Consider the following 26,361-nt stretch of genomic DNA (forward strand, 5'->3'; position numbering starts at 1 on the left):
CTCAGCTCTGTAACACCTTCCCCTGGTCTCCTTCCTACACTGGTTGCCCCTCTGTTTGATGACCCCCCTCCATACACACACACACTTTTGCTCCCCCTCCTTTCCTTTCTCATTTCTGGCTTCTATATATTAGAGAAAACATACCACTCTTGACTTTCTGAGTTGAGCTTATTTTTTTTTTAACATAATGCTCTTAAATCCATCCATTTTTCTACAAATGACATAATTTCATTCTTTATGGCTAAAAAACCCTCCATTGTGTGTGTTTGTATGTATGCATGTATGTATATTCATATACAAAGATTTGATGGACTCATAAAACATATGTTTATATATGGGAAAGAAAATGTGAGAAAAATATGGCTAGAATAAATAAAATATGGCCAGAATATATAAAGATTTGATTGACTTATAAAATGTATGTTTATATATGGGTAAAGAAAAAATATTTTTTTCTGAATCTCACCAGTGAACATGGGATAATGCTCACAGTCTCTCTCCACTGACACCTGCTAAGCAAGATATGAGCTGCTAAGATCCAGGAGTGTCACCTTCCAGGGCCCTTGTTTCCAACTGAGGTGGGAGATGCTGCAAGAGAAATATATATTTTTCTCACATTTTCTTTACCAATTCATCCACTGATGCACACCTAGGTTTGTTCCATAGTTTGGCTATAGCAAGTTATGCTATCATAAACATGGATATGCATGTACTGCTATGGTATGATGACTTTAATATTTTAGGGTAAAAAAATGTTGAGTTCTGTGGTGGCTCCATTCCTGTTCTTTTGAGGAATCCCCATACTGATTTCCATGGTGGTTGTATTAATTTACAATCCCACCAACAGTGTAAAAGTTTTCCTTTTCCTCTCACATCTTCTCTAGCATGTGTGTGTGTGTGTTTTAGTTGTTGATGGACCTTTATTTTTATTTATTTTTTTGTGGTGCTGAGAATCAAACCCAGTGCATCACCTGTGCTAGACAAGTGCTCTACCCCTGAGCCACAACCCCTAGCATTTATTGATATTCTCAGTGTCTGCCATTCTAACTGGAGTGAGATGAAATCTCAGTGTAGTTTTGATTTTCATTTCCCTAATTGCTAAATATATAGAATATTTTTTTTCATATGTTTGTTGTCCCTTTGTATTTCTTCTTTTGAGAAGTGTCTGTTTAGCTCATTTGCTCATTTACTGATTGGTATTTGAAAGAACGATCAAGGCTCTCGTTGGAGAAAATGCCCATATTTATAGAGCCGGGGGTGGTTTGACAGTTATGACAGTTTAATGGTTGAACTGTCTGACAGTTGGCATGGGGTGGTTTCTGATTGGTGGGTAAGGATCATGTGAGCCAGCAGGGCTCACCATTGGATGGCTCTTCTTGGGGGATGGGGAAGTTAATCTTTGGAGCTGGGGTGACTCCCAACAGTATTTGTGGGTTTTTTGTTTTGTTTTGTTTTGTTTTGTTTTTTGAGTTCTTTATATATGCTACATATTAGTTCTCTGTCAGAAGAGTAGCTAACAAAGCTTTTCTCCCACTCTACAGGTTCTCCTTCATACTTCTGTTTCCTTTGTTGTGCAGAAGACTTTTAGTTTGATGTTCTCCCATTTATTAATTTTTGGTATTATTTCCTGAGCTTTAGGAGTTCTATTTAGGAAGTCATTCCTGCTCCTATCAGTTGAAGTGTTGACCCTATGCCATTTTCTAGCAGTTGCAAAATTTCTGGACTAATCTCTAGATCTTTGATCCATTTTGAGTTGACCTGTGCAGGGTGCATGTTAGGGATCTAGTCCCATTCTTTTGCATATGGATAACCAATTTTTCCAGCACCATTTGTTTTAAAGGGTGTCTTCTCCCATGTGTGCTTTTGGAGCCTTTGTGAAGGGTCAGATGACTGTATCTGTGTGGGTTTGTCTCTGTGTCCTGTATTTGGTTCTATTGGTTTATGTGTCTGTTTTTATCACTATAATATAATTTGAGGTCAGATATTGTGATGCCTCCAGCATTGCTTTTGTTGTTGTTTAGAATTGCTTTAGATATTCTGGGTTTTTTTCATTCTTGCAAATGAATTTTATTCCTTTTTTTTCTAGTTCTGTGAAGAAAGTCATTGATGTTTTTATGGGGATTGCTTTGGGTCTATGTATGTCTTTTGACAATATGGCAACTTTAATCTGATTCTGCCTATCCATGAACATGGGAGTCTTTCCATCTTCTAGTGTCTTCTTTGGTTTCTTTATTCAGTGTTCTGTAATTATCTTTGCCAATGTCTTTCACTTCCTTGGTTAGTATTTTGGTTTTGAGGGTTTTTTTTTAAGCTATTGTGTATGGAATTGTTTTTCTAATTTTTTTTCGGTGACATTATCAGTGTAGGAAAGCTATTGATTGTTGCATATTGGTTTTGTAGGAATTGGCCTTAACATGCAACATCTCCCACCTCAGCTGAAAACAAGGGCTCTGGAAGATGACACTCCTGGATCTTAGCAGCTCATATCTTATTAACCAGGGAGAGAAACTGGGTGGGCATGATTGCTGGTGAGATTCAGGCCCTTCTGAGCTATCATTCACACAGATTTGACAGAATTCTTCATCTGTATGGTGGGGACACATAATAATACTTGTTTTAAAAGCTTGTATGAGAATTTAGCAAAATAATATATGCATGTATCTGTTTCATTAATTCACTTATTTATTCATCTTCTATTTGTTGCCTTGTTGGTACTGTGAGGTGGGTCCTGGGTGTGTATACCAGGGACAGTACCCATAGCACTGGGGACACAGATTTGAGGGAATTAACTGACTGGAGAACTGGAACTACTGCCTTCCAGAGGTGGGGTGCTTCATATAAGGCGTTGTTCCAGGAAGGCCCCAGGAGGCTTTGTGACAGCCTGGTCTACAGAGGCTCTGTCTTTGTGGCTGCTTCTCCAGGCAAACTGTAAGTGTGTACCAGGCTCAGAGCCATTCTGAGACTGAGATGGTGGGGGCGGTGGGGAAGCTGTGTGTTGATGATGTGGGACATGGAGACTCCAGCTGGACTAGGTCTGCACACAACGGCCAATAGGACTTAACCACCATGCCACGGACCTGGGGGTGGGGAGATGAGAGCAAGTAGAGCTGGGCTGCGACTGGAGGAGGGGAGACGTGATGACAGCAGGTGCTCTGTAGTCATCCTCCTGAGAGTCCCCCTCCTGAGAGTGCCTGGGGAAGGCACTGTTCTGGGTTCCTCTTCACAGTCCAGTGCTCTGCACGGTGCCCCCACATAGCAGGTACTCAGAAATGCTGCTGAATGGTTGCAGGGAGGAGTAAGGGGAGAGTCTGTTTCTGGCCAGCATTTCCCTTTTGGGAGCCAAGAATTTGCTTTTGGACCTTTGTCTTTCAGTACTTGTGAAGCCTGAGGGGCCAACAGGCTGTGTGAGAGTGGCCACATGGGGACAGCAGCCAGAGGGGTAGTGACCTGCACACCATACCTGGTGGTATGATGCTGTAACCACCCTCACCAGGACAATTGAGGAGTCTTAATGACCCTTACTCATCAGAAGAAACCAATTCAGCAGCATTTTGCTTTCCTTCCTGTAAGGTGGAGAAACTACACCCAGGGAGAACTTTCCTGGGCTCCTGTTCCACCACCTCCCCTTTACCCATTTTATTCTCAGACCTGGTGACAGCCCCAACATTCCTAGTATTTAAAGACCCTTGCATTTTCCTTGATGAAGATCAAGGGGAGAGCGAAATAGTCAGCAGTGACTTCATGTCCGGTGATGGCTGGTGCCAATGGTTGGCATCCAGCATCTGCTTTTCCTATCAGCCTTCTTGTTTTATAGAGGGCTCTGAGCTTCTTCTGATGCCAAGGTGTCACCAGCAGCTTCACTCCCATGCAGTGGGCACTGTTTAGATGAGCAACAGGACTAACGTGACACTCTGCAGGAAGAGACGAGCATGGCTTTGTCTGGACTCATTGGGTATATTTCTTTTGCTTGGCAAATAATAATAAATTGCCTTGTTGTGTGCTGTCTTTAGGGACACTACAAACAAGGTGGTCAGGAAATAGTGTTCCTGTGGACTCTGTTCTCTGCAAAAAGAACAAAAGAAAAGAATTATTTTTCTGGGAACAGCAGTAATGTCTATCCCACGGGGGTCTGCAGATGACAGTGTGCTCTCATGGCCATTTTCTCACTGGATCCTCATGGCAACCTGGTGGACGTGGCAAGTACTGGAATTCCTGTTTGATAGATGGGGACCCTGAAGCCCGAGGTCATCTGCCAGTCTAATTACTGCCCACTTTGACTCAAGGATCAGCTTTCCTGATCCTTGCAGAAACATGGTCCTAGTCTATTGGGGAAGGAAGCAAAGCTTTCAGTTATCAAACAGAGGAACAAAATCGGTTTCAAGATAGCTATACTTGCTCTTGCTTTTCACCTCTAACATACATCTTTCCTCAACCTGCAGAAGAGGTGGGGCCGTTGGTTCCAGTGCCATTCTCATATTTCTTTTATGCTGTTTCTTGCTCCCATGGGCCCAAGATGTTGTATCTTTCTTAGTCTTCCAGGGCAGACATGGAGTTGCTACATCTCATTATATAGTTTCCACAAAGTACTTCAGCTACTTTGGTGTTTTCCAGAGAATATCACATTGTAGCGATCCTAGTCACACATTGCTGTACTTCAGAATGAACAACTTCAGAATGCCTGAACATCTGTATGAAATATTTGTGTCGGGAAGACTGCTGTCTAAAGAAGCCCCGTCCTGGAGGAATTCATCAGCCTTCGAAGCTGGTGAAAGGATTCCTACTGAGTAAGGTGCTGACAGGCAGAGTTGTGATTAGTGTTATTTGAACCTTGTTGCTTCATTGTTGAAGTTTTAAGGATTTTTCTTAGCATAATATTTGAAAGGAATCTAGGTATACAGTTGGTTTATACCCCACTAGACCATCTGGAAAAGAGAGTTTGCTTTAGATAAAAGTAGATAAAAGTTTGAACTAGAAACAACCCAAACACCAACCACTAGTGTTTTCTCAAAACTAAATGTAAATTATAAATAGAGAACAAAACAGGAAACAGTGGTTTGCTGAAAAAGAAAGTAGTACTTGTAGCTTGTAGCTGCCCTACAAAGTGCTTTCCCTTACACCACGTTCAGAGACAGAGTGAGAGAAAGTCTCTGGCCGCGGCCTCCTTAGCAGAGACCAGCACCTTCAATGAGTGCTGTCTTGCTACTGCTGCTCTATTTTTTTCCAACCTTTAACAAACATCTGGGTGCCTCCATGTGCTGTAGGCACTGATAAATAACTGCACTGTTCCCTGCACCCAGTTGTCTGGGGGCCAGCGAGTTGTTGGGTTATCTTACAACCCCTCGGCTTTCACTTAGTGTCAGTGCCATCTCTTTTAGCCTACAGACATGTGAAGATGTGGCTTTAGGGGGGGTTTCCCTCCTGTCCCCCTAACTAGCTCCAGGGTGGACCCTGGGAGACAGCTGTAGGGGTTTGTGCAAAGAGCCCTGGGGTGGACTTTGAGTTCTGTCCACGGATGGGCAGTCCTCACGTAACCCTTCCAGGCCACGCTCCTCCTCTCTAAATCCAAGGACAGTCATGCATATCTCAGAACCATGGTGAAAATTAAGACATGGGTAAGTGTAGATGTGTTTTGGCAGCATGTGACAAGCTGGGTCTTGCTGGGTGACCTTTTTCTTGGAAAGTGGCTATTGGGTCTTCCATGGGTTGAGCTCTGGCCACTACTAACAAATAGAAGCAAATGCCCTGAACTGGGCTGGGGAGTGGGAAGATTCCTGGAAGAGGGGCAGTCCTGACCATCCTTCATTCATTCAATGACCATTAGTTAAGACCCTAAGATGTGCAGACTGTGAACTAGGTGGGGATGTGTGGATCACAATGTAGTGCTTCCTTCAAGGGGCCCAGGTATATTGGGAGGAATAGACATAGATTTGAATAAATGGAATAACGTGTTGTAGGTGTTGAGGTGGAACTGTCTCAACCTTAACCCAGGGAAGGAGGTGGAATAGAATAATTCTGCCCGGGTAGCAACTTCCAAGCAGAGCTCTAGGGAAGGAGCTCTGGAAAGCTACCTCTCTGAGGAACACAAGTCTTTGAAGGTGGCTCCTTTTCATCTATTCAAGGGGAAAGGATTCACATGTCAGGCAGAAACTGATACCTGAAGGAGAGAGGAGACAGTCCTGTCTCTTGAAAAGTAACATCCTTAGACAAAACCGTAAGTAGGGCTCCAAAGAGAGGCTTCAGAGACCTGTTGTGATTCAGCTCCTACCTTGAGTTCTTGTTCTTCTTTAGGTTCTAACTCAGAGGAGGCCGCTTTCATTGTTATTTCCAAGCCCACAAAAACTTCTGGGAGAAGCTAGAGCAGGCAAGTGGGACCCAGGGGCTGTACACAGGGAGCCTTTGGCTTAGGGGTCCTCTAAGGTCATCAGCAAAGGCAACTCCAGCATGCAGGGGCCTAGTGAGGTCAGGTAGACAGGAACTGTCAGGCTAACCCATGACACAGGCTCTGACTGTCCCTGTTTTGGGGACCCTGAAAAACCTCAGTCCCTCAGAACCACTTTGCTTTGCGTACCCTGGGCTCTTTGGTTCTCATCCTCACATGAGTTGCTTCACAGCTGTCCTTATACCATGTCTGTGTGAGTGTCTCTTCTTCACTGCCCAGTGGTTAGCTTCTAAAGGCAGGTGGGGGGGGGGAGCCTAGGGAACTGGCTAAACCATAGAACCCCAATGACCTGGCAGGTTTTCATACAGGCCACGCAGGAAAGGCTTGACCACAGCTCAGCTGAGTCTGGCAGAAGGCCCGTGATGTCCAGAGCATGAGACTGTGGGAGGCTCATGAGCAGCTGCTCCCAGGCCTTTTACCACTTGTCTCCCAACCTGTCCAGGCAGCCATCATTAAACAGGTTTTCTTGGTCTCCTGGTGCTGGTGGAAAGTGAGGTTTTCTGCCTCGCCCTGCTTAGGGTATAGCTATAAAACTGCTTAGCTTCATCTTGAAAACAATTCTGCAGCAACAGCGCGCCATATTGCTTGTGAGGCAAGCATCTTGGCCCTTTTGTGTCTGTGTTGTCCAGGGACAGTGACATGGAGGGAGTCTGTGCTCTTCTGGCATTTCCTGTCAGTTCAGTGAGAAGCTGTTCCAGTCTAAATAAGGTTGGTTGTTTCTTTTACCAGTTGAATCTATCAGTTTTGCTCAATGGGAGTTTGGAGATCTAAGCCTACACAGATGAGGGGGCTGAGGCCCACTATGGTGAAATGACTTGTGCACCTCTCTAGGTAAGAGTAGGGCCAGCCCCGGAACCCAGTCCTGGGGTCATTTCCATTAGCACCTAATACTGAGCCTCCTGTGCCATAAATGTCCACTGAGATGGTTGCTGGTTTGGTCAGCTGAATCATTGGGTTATGATTGATGCAAATGCACATACCATGGGACATGATAAGTGTAGCACCCACATATTGACTTATGATCTGTGATCTTTTCAGGCTTCAGAGCACCTGACCCCACCCACCTCCTACACACCAATGCAGCTGAGCCTGGAGAATCAACAATAGCAGATCAGAGCCTCTCACTCATTTAGATTGAGTGTGTTTGTTTTGCTTTTGGAACACATACAGAATGCAAAAGTTAGAAAACAGCTTACAGAGAAAAACCCCTTTCTGTCTCCAGTCTCTGGGCCCCTAGTTTTCCTCCTTATGCCAGCAAGACACAATTGCTACTATCTCAAAAACACTCGCACGGACACTTTATGCATCTATAAACATAGACAATGGCCTCCCCTTGTCAACAGGGGACACATTCTAAGACCCCCAGTGGACGCCTAAAACTATGGAGAGTACTGAACCCTATGTATACTATTTTCCCTACAGTGATGATGTTTGATTTATACATTGGCCTCAGTAAGATATTAACAATAATACATAATAATAAAATAAAACAATTATGACAATATAAAAGTTGTGGGAATATGGTTTCTCTTTCTTTTGAAATATCTTAATTCCTCATTGCACTATAGTAGTATTTTCAGACCGTGGTTGAGCAAGGGTAACTGAAACCACAGAAAGTGAAACTGCAGGTGGAGGGGAACCGCTATGTGCATGTATGGATGTGTATGTATCTGTGTGTGTGTCTTCCTCCCCTGCTATTTGCTGGCATGCTATACATGCCACTATATAAGTTTAAACAGTTATCTTAAAGGTCATTCTCTCTCCTTTTTCTTATCCATGAGTCTGCTGGCCACATCAATGGCAGAAAGCGTCACATGTTCTTCTCTAGGTCCCTTCTTACAACCATGGGTTTGCCTGTAGGCATATCTCAACTGTGGCCACAGAGAAGCAGACTCCATCCTTTGAAAAAGCAGGGAAAGTTCGGTGCAGTGGCTCACATCTGTAATCCCAGCACTTGGACTGAAGCAGGAGGATCAAAGCTAGCCTCGGCAACTTAGTGAGGCCATGAGCAACTTTGCAACACCCTGTCTCAAAATAAAATATAAAAAACTGGCTGAGGATGTGGCTCAGTGGTTAAGCCCCTCTGGGTTCAATCCCTGGTATTGCCCCCACACCCCTGCAAAAAGAAGAAAAAAAGGCAGAAAAGACAGGCAATGCCCTACAGAGCCTTTCTTATAAGGTTCCCATTCTATCTGGTCTTTAATGACCTGTCTAAAGGGCAGGAAAATGCCTCCTTTGCACATATGTCTGTCAGGGATTAAGCAGGAAATGTCTTTAGTATTTAAGACATTTAGTATTGACTGCACAGAAATGGCCACACAGTCATGGAGGCTGGGCACTCGGTTGTAACCACTCCAAGGTTCAAGGGGTCAAGGGAAAGGTGGCATGGCAAAAGCTAGGGCCAGGTCATCCACCAAAGGTCGGGACTTTGGGGGCCTGTCCTGTACAGCCTGGAGCCAGAGGAGAGGCTGCTCCTGATAGAGACCTAGAGAAGCAAAGAGAAGGGTGCCAGTTCCCCGGCTTCACCCATCCCCATTCCCCCCCACCCAAGGTCAGGCCACCTCCTCCCACTGGGCAGACCAGCCAGCAGCCTGCTGTCACAGGAACCAGGGGAACCAGCTTGAGGGAACAGCCCCCTTTGTGAGGAATGTAAGGAGGCAAACAGGCTCAGGATCAACACACAGAATCTCCATAGTGCTGTCTCCTAAAAGGGTGTCAACTGAAGCACAGGGCCGGCCAGTGTGGGGACTTGATTTAGAAAGAAGGATGGACACCTGAAGCTAGGAGGTGGCATGGTCAGTTCTTCCTGAGCCTGACACCTGCTTTTCCTGGCCTTCTGAGGAGCAGCTCCAGGCCAGTGGGCCCAACGGCAGTGCTGGGGGCTGTAGGCAGTCTTCTCTCCTCTTCCTGGGCTGGCTAAGGGAATGGGGGCCCTAGAAAATAAGGAGGCTTCTACTACAGCTGAGCAGCTGTCCAGCCACTGAATTCTTCACACCTTTGTGGTACGCAGTGTGTGTGTGTGTGTGTGTGTGTGTGTGTGTGTGTGTGTGTGTGTGTATCTTTCCTCTTTCCCCTTAAATAGATGGCTTTCTATTGCCCTGGCTGCTGTACTAGTACTGGGGGCAGGGAAGTTTCCAGCAATCAGGGGTGGAGGCTGTGCTAGGGTCAGCCTAGGGTGAGTGGAGTTGGCAGGCATTTCAAGTCTTCCCTCACAGCACATGGCCCAGTACAAGGACCCAGGGAGCTCCTGGCACCCCACCATCCACAGAGTGAGATTTCTGGTTTTACCTGTGGAGAAGGCACTGGGGTACTGATGAGGCACATCTAGAAGCTTTGACTCTGGGTTGAAGGTACATGTCTGCAAATTATGATGCCTCTAAAGATGTCCTGCAGATTCGTCATATTTGCTTGTTCTGCTAAACTCTCTTTCTACCTGGTTATTATGTGGGAAAATGGGTCAATCAGTTTCTTTTATTCCCAGGGCAATTCCTATTTTTCAAGAACAAGTTGACTTATTTACAATTTTTTTGTATTTATTCATCTCTATTTAGATATATAGAGACAAATGCATATCAGTAATTAATGGAATGACATAACTATACATAAGTTTGCCGTATTTACCAAAATCAACTAAGATAAATTATATTTTATTTTGTTCATTCTTCAATTGTATTAAAATAATTATAGTCTGGTATACTTTATCTAAGACTTTTGAGTATAAAAAAGAACTTATTGCCTTTCACAATTTATTTAAATTTGCTACATTACAATTATGTACAAATTATTACAACTTGTCTATCCTCTTAGCACCACCCCTGATATCCTTAAAATTATCCTTGTTCTGATAGTAATTTGCTGTTCAAAGCTAATCCTGACCCTTCTCTGTCCTCCAGACCTGGTTTTATTTATGGAATAAATAAAAAATGGAAATAGTATCAGAGAACAAAATTTAAGTGCTAGGAATGCGTAGTACATTTGAGTATTGGATTTGGCTCCTGTCAGTCAAATTTAACATCAGAATTAGGAAAAAATATGTATTAAAAATGTATTTTCTCAATTTAACAAATGATATTGCTGTTCTGATTCTTATGAAGATTTTGTTGACCTTTAAAGTATTCTATTATATTGGACATATTTATATCCAAATGTATTAGATATATTTCTAGATATTCCCCAGCTCCATCCATTTTACCAAATTTTAAAATATGAAGGAACACTTCTGATTGTAGCCATCTCACCATTAGCTTAAGTGAGATGGCTGGAATCCATGGTTCACTCTGCAGGTGTGATTCTGTACCAGGTACCATGACGATCAGACTAGCATATGAAACATGGTCCCTGGCCTCCGTGAATAGACAGAAATCATTTTGTGTATAAAATAATGAAAAAGCTATATTAGTCATAATTTTAGAAGTGCTTGCTAAAACTTGTAGTCAGACAATAGGTGGTGAAGGAGTTGAGAGACCAGTGTGTGGAGGAGGAATGGTCTCTGCACAAAAGAGCTTGGGCCACCTTGGAGAACAGCAGAATTTAGACAGAAGCCAAGGTGCATCTTTATCATTGGAAACCACCCCAAGTACAGCATTCACATGCATGTGAGGCTACTGGTAGAGAATCACACCAGAGATGTCAGCTCATGGTGAATTCAACATGGAGCCTCAGAACGAGAGAAAATAGGATTGAGGTTGTGTTTTTTAAAAAATTTGTTCTAATTAGTTATACATGACAGTAGAAATGGAGTATAATTTCTCATTCTTCAGGTTGTACGTGATGTAGGACCACACAGGTCATGTAGTCATACATGCACAAAGTAAAATAATGTCTGATACATTCTACAATCCTTCTTACCCTCATACCCCCTCCCCTCCCTTCACTCCCCTTTACCTCATTCAAAGTAACTCTATTCTTCCCTAGCGCCTCCCCTCACTTATTGTGAATTAGCATCTGCATATTAGCAAAACCATTTGGCCTTTGGTTTTTTGGGATTGGTCATTTCGCTTAGCATGATATTCCCCAGCTCCATCCATTTTACCAGCAAATGCATCATTTCATTCTTCTTTTTTATTAAGGCTGAGTAATATTCCATTGTGTATATTTACTACATTTTCTTTATCCATTTATCTTTTGAAGGACACCTAGGTTGGTTCCATAGTTTAGCTATTGTGAATTGAGCTGCCATAAACATTGATGTGGCTGTGTCTCTGTAGTATGCTGATTTTTAAATCCTTTAGGTATAAACTGAGGAGTGAGATAGCTGGGCCAAATGGTGGTTCCATTCCAAGTTTTCTGAGGAATCTCCATAATGTTTTCCATAGTGGTTGCACCAATTTGCATCCCCATCAGCAATGTGTGAGTGTGCTTTTTCCCCCGACATCCTCAATAACATTTATTGTTGCTTGTATTCTTAGTAATTGCCATTCTCACTGGAGTAAGATGAAGTCTTAGAGTAGTTTTGATTGGCATTTCTAGAGATGATGAACTTTTTTTATGTTTATTGATCAATTGTATTTCTTCTTCTGTGAAGTGTCTGTTCAATTCCTTACCCCATTTATTGATTGGGTTATTTGGGGTTTTTTTGGTGTGAAGTTTCTTGAGTTTTTTATATATACTGGAGATTAATGCTGTATCTGAGGTGCATGTGATAAAAATTTTCTCCCATTCTGTAGGGTCACTCTTCACATTCTTGATTGTTTCCTTTGCTGAGAAGAAGCTTTTTAGTTTGAATCCGTCCCATCATTGATCCTTGATTTTACTTCTTGCCCTTTAGCTGTCTTGTTAATGAATTCAGATTCTAGGCTGACTTGGTGAAGATTTTGGCCTACTTTTTCTTCTATTAGGCACAGGATCTCTGGTCTAGTACTTAAGTCTTTGATCCACTTTGAGTTGAGTTCCTTCAGGGTGACATATAGGGGTTTAATTTCATTTTGTTACACGTGGATTTTCAATTTTCCCAGCACCATTTGTTGAATACACTACCTTTTTCCAGTGAATGTTTTTGGCACCTTTGTCTAGTATGAGATAACTGTAATTATGTGGGGTTGTCTCTGTCTTTTGTTCTGTACCATTGGTCTCCACGACTGTTTTGGAGCCAATACCATGTCATTATTGTTACTACAGCTCTGTAGTATATTTTAAGTTCTTGTATTGGGTGATTCCTGCTTCACTCTTCTTGCTAGGGATTGCTTTGGCTATTCTGGATCTCTTATTTTTGCAAATGAATTTCATGATTGCTTTTTCTATGAAGAATATCATTTGATAGGAATTGCATTAAATCTGTATAACACTTTTGGTAGCCTCGTCATTTTGACAGTGTTAATTCTGCCTGTCCAAGAGCATGGGGGTCTTTCCATCTTCTAAGGTCTTCTTCAATTTGAGGTTGTGTTTTTGAAACAACAGTGAGAAAGACCATTACACTGGTGCCAGGATCCCGTTCCATGAAAATAATAGGAGGGAATGATTTAGAGATCAGTGAAGACTAGGGATTCTGTAACTATCTCCCCTCATGCTTTTAGGACCAAAAGAAAATCACTGATCTTGTTTCCAGTTGGGGTGGCCCACCCTGAAACATACCTGCATGTATCTGCTCTATCTCCAGCTCCGTGCATTTAGCCTGCTCTGCTCTGCCTGGGAAAATCCTAGCTGTGATGTCACCTTCTTGTGCTCTTTCTGCCCCTGTCCCTCACAAACCTGCTAAGAACTGCTTTCTTTCTATGAAGCTCTCGTAACAGTTAATAAGCCCCATGTTGTCCCACCTACTTGCACGTTCATATTGCCTTTCTCCATCTCCTCCTCCTCCTCCTATATCTCCTTTTTCTTCTTCTCTTTCTTCCTTCTGCTTTCCTACAGATGGTGACTGTCAGGGCCATGTGTCTTATTTACTCTCATCTGTGAGCCCAGTGCCTAAGCACAGTGGTTGACACTCAGGGCCTATTCAACAGATGTTTGTGGGCGAAATTAGTAAACTAATGAATGACAGAATGAGTGGATAAATGAATAAATGCCTCAGGATAACTCCAGAATGACTCAGGGGCCCTATGGGATTGAAGTATACTTGGATTTGGTCTTTTGTTGATCTTTATCTTAATGAAGCACCATTAGCCAGGACCTTGGTTTCTATGTAATAGAAAGATTGAGGGGTAATATGTGATCCCAAATTCAGAGACCAGACCTTAGTTTCTCTTGGTTTCACTTGTGATATTTTTACTCAGGCCTTGCTTTGATAAGAAGAGGGAGACTTAGGAAACAAGCAGTAAATCACTAGGTTTAATATGCCCAGTCAGGCTTTGACAACCTCTCACAGTTTGTAACTTGGAGACGTAGTGATTTGATGATTAGGCTGTTCTCGGGACAGAATCTTTTCAGGTTTGCTAGAGCTTCTTGTGCCACAGTGACTTCCAAATCCAACCCCAATGGAGGCAGTCTGTCCTGAAGTCCACAAATGAAAGCAGAGCAATTCAGAAGTATAAAGGCCTTGAGAATTTTGCAACTTTGCAAGTTGTTTATATATTTGGTTGTATCAAATTATGTATCTGTAGATAGGATGTCCTTGGATTACATTTGAGGTCTTTGAAAATCTTTGGAGATGGAAGAAATCGTTGGTGGAAGGGAAATCACCCAGTTGTCACCTGGTCCCTCATTGGAAGGTCCTGGAGGCAGGCTGTGTCAAGAAGGACAAGAGTACCAAGCTGGTTCTCTCGAGGTCCAGAAAAGCAGCCTGTCTACTGTCGGTTATGGATCATCTTCTCAGCTCAGAGACAACCTTCTCTGATATTTTTGGCAAAATAGCCCTTTTGGCCTTTTTATTATTTTTCTTTGGCATGTTAAAGCGGGGTCCTTGGAGTCCTGTGGCTAGGGAACCAAAACCATAAGAAAATAGGAAAACAAAAGGCCATTTAGAGGAGCATAAAAATCCAATAGAAACTTCCAGAGAATAAGAATTCACTCCTTGTTCATTTGTTTTCTTTATATAATTTTCCTACTTCTGATTTTAAAAATTCAAATGGTGCAAAATGATACAAAGAAAGAGAAAAACATCTTTTATTAACTTTCTGCCTGGAGACAATTGCCATCAGCCTTTTGATGGTCCTCATTGTTAGACCTCTTTCTATGCCTAATCCCACCAATTTGACTATGTCTCTATCCATAAAAAACATATGGAGAGAATCATACTAGGCACGTCATCTGCAATTTTCATGTATGCATGTGTGTATGTACAGACTTATACACAAACACATATTTAAAATTACAAAGCATTCCACATTATGAAGGTGAAATAATATACCAAATCATGGTTGTTTTGAGGGACATTTTGATTGCTTTCAATATCTCACAATTGTAAGTAATGCTGTGATGAGTACCCTTGGCCATATATCTTTATTCTGTTTTTTTTTTTTTTTAAACAATACATCTTTAGGAGTAATAAGGTTAGATCAGGATGTTTGCACATATAAAGTTTATATTTTTTGGCGGGGAGGTTTCTGGGGATTGAACTCAGGGGTACTCTACCACTGAGCCACAACCCCAGACCTATTTTGTATTTTATTTAGAGACAGGGTCTCACTGAGTTGCTTAGGGCCTCGAGTTTTCTGAGACTGGCTTTGAACTCACAATCCTCCTGTCTCAGACATTACATGCCTGAGCCACCGCACACATATAAAAATTTTTAAGTGGCATTCAATTGTCCTGCAGAAAGGCTAGCCAATTTCCACACCTGCCAACAATAAGTGGGAGTGCCTTTCCTGTCACCCCTTGACCAACTTGGAGTGTTGTCAAGGGTTTCTACATTTATCAATCTGATAACAGACAAATGACACCTCTGAGGAGTTACCAGTCAAATTTCCAATCTTCTAGTGATAATTGGCTATTTGTTTTCTCTCTCTCTTGCTGAAATATCTGTGTCCTTTGCCCATTGTTCTATTGAGGGGTTCACTTTAATTCAATTATTTGAGTTTTTTGTATTAACCTTTTGTTGGTGCCATATGTAACAAATATTTTCTTTAGCTTGTCATTTATTTTCGATCTTTTTCGTGATTTTGCTATTGCGTGTCATGTAGTCATTTCTATGGGTCTTCCTGGATCTGCTTCCTGGGTTTTCTACACACTTAGCTCATCTTTATCCTAAAAGTATAAAAATACAAAAATGTTGACTCATTATCTTTAGTACTTGCTATTTCTTTTTATATGTATATATTTAAGTTGTGAGTATCACTAGTATTTTTTTGCTGAAATATAGCTGAAGTTTGATTTATTTCTAAATGCCAATTGTCCATAAATTATTTATCGAAATTTCCTGTGTTGATATGGAATGTTACCAATTTTTTTTTTAGAAATCAATTTTTTTTTGTTTTTGTTTTCAGAAACGGAAATTTAAAGTGTGTAATTACTGAACTACCTACTTCACTTGGTCCAATTGCTACTCCTGTACTGTACTGCTGCCAAAGCAGTGGGTTTTAAAAAAAATATTTATTTTTAAGTTGTAGTTGGACACAACGCCTTTATTTTATTTATTTTTATGTGTGCTGAGGATCGAACCCAGGGCCTCACACGTGCTAGGTGAGCACTCTACTGCTGAGTCACAATCCCAGCCCCATGCAGTGGTTTTATAATACATTTTAGTAAACATCAGGTTGAATCTCCTTCACTGGCCTTTCTTTTACGAGTCCTTTTCTAAAATCATTTGGATTTTAATGTCATAGTTTAGGTGAAGTGTGTGTGTGTGTGTGTGTGTGTGTGAGAGAGAGAGAGTTGGTGCTAGGGATTAAACCTAGGGGTGCTCTACCACTGAACTACATCCCTTGCCCTTTCTATTCTTTATTTTGAAACAGGAGTTGCTGAGGCCGCTCTTGAACTTGCCATCCTCCTACCTCAGCCTCCCCAGTCATTGGGATTACAGGTATGTAGCACCACACCTGAGTAGGTGGAAATTCTATTTAAAAAATATTCATCTGTTCGATAATAGAATGATCATTTTTTTTCTTTCAAGTCTTATTGAAGAACATAAGTAGAATTTTTTTAAAAAATATTGTTTTCTTCATCTGAGTTCTTCTGCTTCTTATTAAATCTGTATGGAGAACTGAGAAAGGTCTGGGATTTTTGCTCTTTCTGCAAATAAGTTAGCTGCCACAGTGTCATGGGTGCTGACTGAAGACAGATGACTTCTATGTGAGGGACACAGCAGGTCGCGAAAGCTCCATGTTCCCATCTACCTCCCTGTCCAAGTGGCATGGCATGTGCTGCATAAGCAACCTGCATCACAGCTGAGAAACTCTAAGTTTAGGAAACCCTAATGAGAGGTCAGGGCAAGCTACCACAAGCTGATCTAGAAAGGGAAGAGTAAACCAGAGGGGAACAAAGAGCATTCCAGGCAAAGGCCCTGTGGTGAGAAGTGGGCAAATATAAATCCTGGGGTTGGGGGAAAGCCAGCATGGCAACTCCATTATCTTCTAGCTAATGATGCTGAAGGGAATGAGCCTGTTTATTTCTTCCACTATAAATGACCTGTTGGTTCTCCCTACCCATGCACAAATTTTTTTATCCTTTGTATCATTTTCACTAAAACTTGTGTTGTTCATTCTTAAATTTTCTTTAAAAAAAATTTTTTTTAAGCTGGTGATGGACCTTTATTTTATTTATTTATATGCGGTGCTGAGAATCGAGCCCAGTGCCTCACACATGCTAGGCAAGCGCTCTACCACTGAGCCACAACCCCAGCCGTCATTCTTAAATTTTCTTAAGACACAGAAGGTCTCTTCATTCTGGAAGACAGCCTCTTTAATATATATTTGTGTATTTTCCTTTCTTATTAGGTTTGAACTTTTCTTTAGACCTCTGATAAATCTTCATTGTCTATCATCCACAGTTATGTTCTCCCTAGAAAACAAAATAAGACAAAATCTATCTATCTTGTTTCCAACTGTGTTCATAAGTTGGGGCCCTTTCTTATTTTCAGTATTTGGCTTAGTTAGTTTTACTTCTTCTGTTCATGCATCAGTTTTGGAAAGGGAGATTTTGCCACTCTCTTTTTCAAAGTGGCTGGGCCTGTTATTGAAAGGACCACATTAGAAGTCCTTTCTCCAAGCTCTATAAAATTATCCCAAGGAGATATTTAGAGAATCCCCCAAATAAATTCACTTATTTGCTCACTTAAGCAACCTCATTACTTAAAATTATTTTTATTTATGACAAGGAATTGGGGATCGTCTTCCTGCTTAATAGATGAAATACGTCATCATCCCAGTGTGATGAATTGAGGAGCCTGAGAGGTGGCATCTAGTATTCCACCAATCATGGTTCCTGGTTGTTCCATTAGCATGAAATTTGTTGATTAGATTTAAAAGGTCCAGAAAGGCCATCACATTCTCTTAGATCCATGTCCTCCTATGGAAGGCAGGAAGTAGAAAGCAGCACAAGCCCTGAATTTTCCTCCTTATAGGGCAAGGGACGTGGATCCTCAAAAAAATCCAGTGAAAAGATTATTTTAATTTTTATTTTTAGGAAAAATTTCTGACACTTTGAAAATTTTTTGGAACATTAAATTTCATTTTTAATGATAAAAAATCTTATTATATTTACTTGTATTTGATGTTTTATTGTCATTTAAATTCAATTTTCTGTTGTTAGTGATGCTTACAAATACAATTGGTTTTTGTAAGAAAACATTCTTAGGATACTGTGCTCATTGACTTGTTACCCTTCCTTTACCCTTCAAACCTATCAAGAAGAGGGTTTTTTTATATAATTTTTTTATTAGTTGCTCAAAACATTGCATCAAGAAGAGTTTTTTGAGGAGGGGTCTCAGCAGAGCAGGACAGCTCACCCTCTGAGGGGACTCTTCTCAAAAGAGAGGAGAACCTCACACCTTCTCCATGGTGGGTTTTCTCTTGTTGACTTTTGATCCTGATGTTAATGGATAGTTGCTACCTCCTCAATGAAGGCAAAGTAAAAGGTAAGGAAGCACTTCCCCCTCTAGGAATACTTTCTGTTTCCTAAATCTGCACAGATTAACTAATAATGAAGCAGAAACTTGAGGATGAGAGGTCAAAATGGAACTCAGACCAAGTTTCACATAACAGAAATCTTATTAAATACATTTTGTTGGTTTTCAGTATCTTTGGTAGCCCCTTTACCAAAAAGAAAAAATAAAAAAGGGAATTTGAGGGGCATTTGTTGGCATTGTGGAATCCAGACACTAAGTCTAGAACCAGAATGATTTGGTTTTGCTTACATATTAGTAACTTTATGTTCACTGATCATAATTAAGATGCTTTTAATTATATCACATGTCTCTATTTTGTGTACTACCAGGAAAGAAAAAATGCTTCTGATGGAATTCTGACATACTTAAAGTACTACAGTGTACCTTGATTTCAGAGATGTTAAATGTGTGTATAAAATATGTATTTTAGAATCAATGAGATAGGGTATTTTTCTTCAGTTTACCAAAACAGAAAAAATTGATATCCTAAACAACTTGTTCCTCTATCAAAAATTCTCAACTGTGCATTCCATAAAATATTAATAGTTTAAAATTCTATGTATTAAATATAATATGGTATTTCTAAGAACAATCAAGATTATTGATAGAATACTGTTAATCTCCAGAGAATTAACAAAGTGACCTGACCTTTGTAAATGATGCCTCAAATTTCCCCTGTCAGGTTTTTAAGAATTTCCTCTATTTCATATTTTGCTTCCTGGGTAAAGCAGTCTAGTTCCCCACTGCTGCCCTGGTCAGGATGTAAGGACTGTTCCCATCATCTTCCCCAACTTCTTCTGCAGCCTTGGATACTTCCACTAATCCTCAGAGATGAATTTTATGACTAAACATCAGCCCAAGGTAAAGTCTGATGTTCTGCCCACTTGGTACATTCCTAAACGTTCTAGCAAATCTGATCCCAGGGTCCATCAGCTGCTCCTTGCTTCTGGGTTTAGGCAATTCTACCTGAGAAACTTGTGATTCGTATTTTTAATGCTACGCTAGGATTATTAGAGCACAGGGATCTGCACAAAGCATTACACAGGTGACACTTACCCACAGTCCCAATATCTTTCCCGTGGTGGCGTTTTGGCATGTCTTCCACTTTTTGCCATAACAGTCTGCATAATTTGTGTGACACTTCTTTCTCTCAGCATCATGTTATGCAAAGAGTGATGCTAAAGGCTCTTAACAAGTTGATTGTTTTATTCTGTAGATATGTTAACTATTCCCCTGTTGCTCATTATTTGAGTTGTATTCATTTCATTTTTGCAATTCTAAATTACATTAAAATGAACATCTCTGTATGCAAATCTCTGTCCATGTTTTGATGGAGGGAATCATGCACTTCAATACAATTGTACTGTTAAATTTTTTTGAGGGAAAAAACAGATCATGACATTTTATAACCCAATCGAAGGAGTAGGAATAAATATGAGATAATGGCCGCATTTATTTCATACTACTATTATAATGGTCCAAAGCTGAACTGAGAAACTGAGACACAAGTCATCTTGTCATTGATGACATCACCAGTTTCATTGGTTGTCAGTGACTTCCCTGCCTCGTTATAGGCCCCTGGAGAGTTGCTGTCCTTGGGATTATACCAAGTGGCCAGTCACCTCCCTGATTCCAGGGGCACTGTGAACACTCCTGGGGTGCCTGACCTTCACCTCGTTGGTTGTCCCCTCCAATAAGTATCACCCAAAGTCACCAAACTGGATTTGTTTACCTTGCAAACCAAACACTTCTGTTTTTGTTTTGCTTCATGTCTGGACCAATTCTTAGCACCTCTTCTGCCTGTGAGCGATTTGTCACCTCATTCTGTAAGACTGGCACCAGCAGAGATGCAGTCACAGAGGATCCCCGGGAGAAAGAGAGGCCGACCCCCCCTCCACTCCACACCTGTAAAGACGGCCGTCCACAACCTTTATTCTACTTCCGCTGGCTCCTTACCAGCTGTGAAGATGCCGAAGAAAAGGGGGCGGAAGCCTGGGTACAAGGTATGGCTTTCAATGAACTAGTGTTGGGCTGGGGCCCCCTGGGACGTGGGCCGAACCCCACTGCAAGACGCAGGGAAAGATGGAGAGCTTGGTAAACACAGGCTGAGAAACAAGCCTCTCTCCAGGCAGCACGCGAGGGACAAGGCCTCATTGTTACAATGTGGCACAGAATGCCTGCTGTCACATGCATTTTTACGAGTGGAGAAAGCAAATTACACCAGATGGGGAAGCTGTAAGGCGAGCAGATTTTAGGGTCATAGCTGAACACACGTTACTAAACCCTGCGTCTGAATTAGTGTCTGTGACACTGAGCTTTCCTTGACTGTTCTTACTGGGGTGGCTCTTGAAGCCATTTCCCAGAATTCGTTCGTCATTCCTTTGAGTAGAAGCAGATGATGTTCCTGAGCCATTTAAATGAATAACACAAGCAGGCCAGTATCAAAGGACGTAGAATAGTCCTCTCAAAATGGGCAACCATAAGGAAAATTCAGGGTGTTAATTGAGTTTCCTGCTTATATAGAAGGTGCTGATGTCAAGTTTGGCTACAAGAGGGTAAAGCAGGCAAAATTTTAAATCCTGTGACCCTTTTAAGAATTAACAATGATTTGAAGAGACTGGAAGGACAATAGATCTTCAGATGTAACCACAATCCCAGAAACCAACCCAAACCCGAGGGGCAGCTCCTTCTGTAAGACATGTTGGAAGAAGAAAGAATATTCTGCTTGTTCTCTACAAGTCTTTTGGGCATCAGGAAATGAGTTTCAGAAGTTTTCCTCCATTTGTTTTTCTTGAAATTAAGGTTTGTGTTTCCATCTTGAGACCTGAATACTGAAACCCAAATGCAAATTGGCAATTAACTCTCATATATTAGGAAAATGTATGGAAATGATTTCAGGTCAGCAGAAAGAGCTTCTGAAACAGTTGGTAATGAATTCAACCTTTATCCCGTTGCTTCTCCCAGTTCTTCCAAATGCTGGAAAATAAAAACAGTAGGTGTGGGGACTTGGTTACTCCATGTTATTTTAAGGTCATTTTTCTTTTAGTAGAAAAAAAAAAAAAAGCTTTTACTAAGTCATCTCATAAGGTAAAGTCTTCTGTCATTGTTGCATTTTCTGACACAGGGAACCTTCTTCACTCACAGTGTGTACAGTTGTGTCTCTGGGGCTGGCCCAGGGCAGGTGTCACTCACTCAGGTCCCTGTGCCATTGCTGACATCTGGGAATTGTATCTGGAGGGCTAGGGCTGGGAAGCTCTTCTATTTATAGAGCCAAGAAGCAAGTCCAGGCTCTGAAGAAACAGACTGAAAACTTCTCTCTTCTCTTTGGCCTTCTTCTTGCTCCCCTGGGGGCTGTGACCCAAGAATGAAAATTACCAACAGACACAGCATTTTTGGAGCCAGGAAGAATGGAAATTCAATCCATGGAATGGACCTGATTTTGCACTTTTCCTGTCTCCTAAAAAGGACAGTTTTCAATGCTCCTGATGCTCAGAGACACCTCAGGTCAGGATGAGAGTTTTTTGGTTGGTTGGCTGGTGGTACAGGTTGTGCACAAAGCCAGCAGCAGGTCATTTTCATGACTCTGTAGGATCTTTTTTCTGGGGAAAAAAGCCACAACTCTTTTTTTTTAAATATCTACTTCTTAGTTTTTTAAGTGGACACAATATCTTTATTTTATTTTTATGGGGTGTTGAGGATCGAACCCAGTGCCTCACGCATGCTAGGTGAGCATGCTACCACTTGAGCCACATCCCCAAACCACCACAACTCTTTTTTTGAGTCTGCTTCCCTTATATTTAGGAAAACGTATGAGAAGTATTTCAGGCCAAGAGATCATGGACAGCTTCTCAAGTCATAAGTTTAATGTTCTAGAAGAATAACTCCAAACAAGGTGCCAGACTGAATGATGTTTTCACTCATCAATGATGACATGAGAAAGATAACCATTTGAAGTCTTCATAAAGCTAAAATGATTCTGCTTAAAGGATCACCCTTTTTTTTTTTTTTTTGGAAACATATCTGCTTGCTATTGTTTTGTGGTAAACTAATTTTTTGATTCATTAAATGTTAAATGCTGATAGGATTTGGTAATTAAAAAATATTCTTAGCTGGCAAAATAAAGTTGGCAACCTATTAGCTCTCCCTGGTTTTATTTGGACAATTCCTTGGATTCTGACACCCTCATTTTACCATTAATGAAAGGACTTTAATTGTGGAGAAACCAGCAAGGAAATTGGACAGTCTCACTCCATTTACCAAATGGCCACTAATTTGGCAATTTTAGCTAACTGGGTCACAGTTAGGAGACAGAAGTTATTAAAAAGAATTCCTGACCAAGCGAAATAAGATCTTACCTGGTCTGACCTTAAAGATTTTGTATTTTATTACTAAGAAAATGCTTCCAAGGCCTTCATCAGAGTCCACTTACCTTTACTGTAAACATTTCTTACAAACTCAATTCTAGCAGTTTATGGCCTTCTATTTGAAGGGGCAGGTGTTCTTGGAGAGAAGACCAAACAGACACCTGGACCCTAAAAGCATAGTATGAATTATTGTTATAACATGGTACTAGTATACAAACATATAAAACCACAAAATAATACAGCATAACATCAGTATTATAAAATAACAAAATATAATTTATCATGTCAAAATAGTATAGTGATGTGTTGATGATAATAATATTATCATAATTAAATAATACTATTTGGAGCCTTTGGCAGGCTTTTCTGGAGATTCTCAGGAGGCCTCATTGTGCTGACTGCATCTCAGGTCTGTGCCGGTGGACGTTTGTCCCTTCTTGGCTGGAGGTGTTCCAAGCTATTCTGTCAATCACCTCTGTGCTCTTGCACATATGGGAGGTCTCTCTGGTCCAAGAACTGACACAAGCTTCCCCCTTCAAGACCCAAGAACAGTTAACAGTAGTGAGCTCGAACTGCTTCTGAGTCTTGAGGATAACTTGAGTGAATTGCAGGCCGAAAAGGAAGCGTTAAACTGGCGGTCATGTTCCCTGGAGTTCATAGGTCAGGCCCCCTCCCAGGGCCCATCTGGTCATCTCTCTCTTGACCTCAGGCCAGCAGCCACATTGCTGGGGCATGCTTGCCACTGTGTGAACATCATATTTTATGGCCTTACTGCCCCCTGTCATCTCTGACAAAGGAAGCAAAAGCCTCTTAACATCATATCTTCTGTGAAGAGCCATGCTCTGCTATGAAGATAGCTGCCTTCATTCTCAAACAGAACACTTACTTCTTAGCTCAAAGCATCTGTTTTGGCTTTGGACCTTCGTTCAGAGACTCCCCAAATCAATAGGTAAATTTTCTTAAATTTCCTGACTACAAACACTACTGAAATCTTTTTAAAGAGACAGGAAGGGTTGGCTCCAAGGATGAATGCTAGCTTCTATTCGGTAGGTACAGCTATTCTGATGTAGGATTTCCATCTGGCTGATCAAAACTGTGAATTGGATAATAGTTGTTGAAAACAAAAAAAGAATTTTAGTTTTTTTGTGCCACTCCCAATGTAACGGCCACAGAGGACACTTTTTAAGACTTAAACACTTTTAAGTTTAGTCAGCATTTTTAACATTTGTACCCATCATTTTCTCAAGTCTGTCATTGAACACAATAATAAATTCAGCCCTAATCTACAGCATTTGCCAATTTCCAAGGTGAAGATATTCCCCGTGTAGCTAATTTTGAGCCATATTATGGTGAACCTGGACATGGGCTGGGAAAGGATGTTCAGAAGCACAGCTTTGGTGATACAGGTGCAAAGTAAAATGATTAGAAAGTGATGAATTTTGAGTATTTATTGCTTCTGTTTTTAATAAGCTTTATTTAATTGTGCATATATACACTTGGATTTTAATAATGACTATTTAGCAATAAACATGCAATATTCTTGAAACTTTAAGTCATCTCTTATGGATAAATATAAGCTGGCTCCAGCACCCCCTGCTCTGAGTTCTGCTGTGAGCAGGATACATAGAAACACATTTCCAACGTCCCTTTTCTCATCAACAGGGCTGATTGATTTGACCCCACAGCTGCTGATGTAGAAACTTGGCCCCCTCCCCAGTTTCTGTAAGAAACCCAATTATACCAAGCATTTCTCAAAATGTGTTGCTTCTGAACAAGATTGTTGGGGTCACAGGGCACGGTGGACAGGGTGACATTAAATGATTTTCAGTGATACAACTGTTTTTCTGTATTCCACTTTCTGCACTGGTGGTTTTCCTTCTTCCTTCTTGCTCCTGGTACCCCGGGGTACAGTTTCATTTGTCTCTCTTGCCTTTCCTCTCGGCAGCAAGATTAAATAATTCCTCCCCACCCTAGGCAGAGCAGCAGCCCACTCCCTGCTCCTCTCTAGATCCAGATGGAGAATCTCAACCCAACGCAGAGCAGCTGGGAGAATCTCCAGCACCGTCATCCTTCCCCCACATCATTTGCATCTCTGAAAGACACATTCCCCTCCCACCTCCAAGCATCTTCTGATGTCATTGCAATGCCCACAGTATATTGTATTTGGACAATTTTATTTTCCTAGGAAACTTTTAGTGCAAAGAATATTTAGTTAGGATCCCAAATTTGCCCAAAGCAGGCCTCAAGGCCAAAGGATACTGATGCTTTCATTTCTTGGGTATTTAATCTTTCCCCCATGTGCAGGGCGAAAAGGTATCGGTGGATCCAGTTGAGGATCCTGTGGATCCAATCGACTCCTAGGAATGGAATTAGGTCATTGGCCACAAACTTTCTGTCATTGAAAATAATTTGCATTTCTATCAGGCAAGTAGACTAAAGTCTGAGGTCTTAAGCAGACTAAATTATTATTCAATTTGGTATGCTACATTTCTTCTAATGAGCATTTGATTTATGGCATGGACTCAGATTCATTGCTTCCAAAATTCGTCTACTGCATGGTATATACACAGCATTAAGGGTTGGGAGAGAGCTTAACAACCAACAACTCTAGCCCATTAATGGATTGGAAGATGAAATTCAGAGGCATTGAGTGAGTTTCTCATAGTCTAATGTGAGTTGGCAGCAGAACTAGAACTAAAATAATGGTCATACAGGATGGCAAAATACGAGTAAAATGATAATAAAATTTTGGTGTCTTAAATGTAAAAAAGGAAAAGAAACAACAACAAAAACCAGATACTATCTCTGTTTTAGCCAGTTTTTCTGCTGCTGTGACTAAAAGATCTGACCAGAACAACTGTAGAGGAGGAAAAGTTTATCTTGAGACTCACAGTTTCAGAGGTCTCAGTCCATAGACAGCTGGCTCCATTCCTTGGGGCTTGAGGTGAAGCAGGACATCATGGCAGAAGAGTGGTGGAAGGAAGCAGCTCACACGATGATCAGAAAGCAGAAAGAGAGACCCCACTCTCCAGATACAAAATCTATGCCCCAAAGTCATGCCCCCAATAACCTCCTCCAATTATACCCTACCCACCTTCAGTTACCACTCAAGTTAATCCCATCAGGGAATTAATTCGTAGGCTCTCATAACCCTACCATTTCTTCTCTGAACCTGAGCTTTTGGGTGACACCTCATGTATCCAAACCATAACGATCTCTAAATCCCATCTTCTTGCCACTCCCCTGCAATGCAGTGGTGGTGGAGTTGATAACTGCCCATTTCCCACGTGTTGGAATATGAATGACCTCCTCTTTATGTTCTCTCCCAGAAGTTTCACACTGAAGGTTTACTTCTTGAGTAGAAATATTTTGAAACATAGGGACAAAAGCAGTGTAATTGTTCCCCCAGAGTTAGCTAAAGCAGCAATAAGTAAACATGCTAATAAGTAAATATGCTAATGTTTAAAACTAACATAAAATATACTATCAAAGCAAAGATCATGTGAATGAACTAAAAATTATCCTGGATTTTGCAGTCATAACCTCACTTCTATTTTCAAAGCACTTCCCAAATCCAACTAGTT

At 41.2% G+C, this 26,361-nt stretch overlaps 1 protein-coding gene across 5 annotated transcripts in view; it reads left to right on the top strand.

Annotated features, from left to right (window-relative positions):
- Scml4 (Scm polycomb group protein like 4) overlaps positions 1-26,361 on the top strand; it is a 103,194-nt gene that overhangs the window by 26,267 nt on the left and 50,566 nt on the right. For all 5 annotated transcript variants that reach the window (XM_046430459.2, XM_046430455.2, XM_058575238.1 and 2 more), the window contains 2 exons: positions 16,264-16,331; positions 20,202-20,416. In XM_046430459.2, coding sequence (XP_046286415.1) covers positions 20,261-20,416 — 156 coding nt within the window. In that variant the 5' untranslated portion in view covers positions 16,264-16,331; positions 20,202-20,260. The remainder of the gene's footprint in view (positions 1-16,263; positions 16,332-20,201; positions 20,417-26,361) is intronic.

Source organism: Marmota monax, unplaced genomic scaffold (assembly GCF_021218885.2).
Source record: "Marmota monax isolate L192 unplaced genomic scaffold, Marmota_monax_Labrador192_F-V1.1 WCK01_AAM20220418_F8-fsc00013, whole genome shotgun sequence".
NCBI lineage: Eukaryota > Metazoa > Chordata > Mammalia > Rodentia > Sciuridae > Marmota > Marmota monax.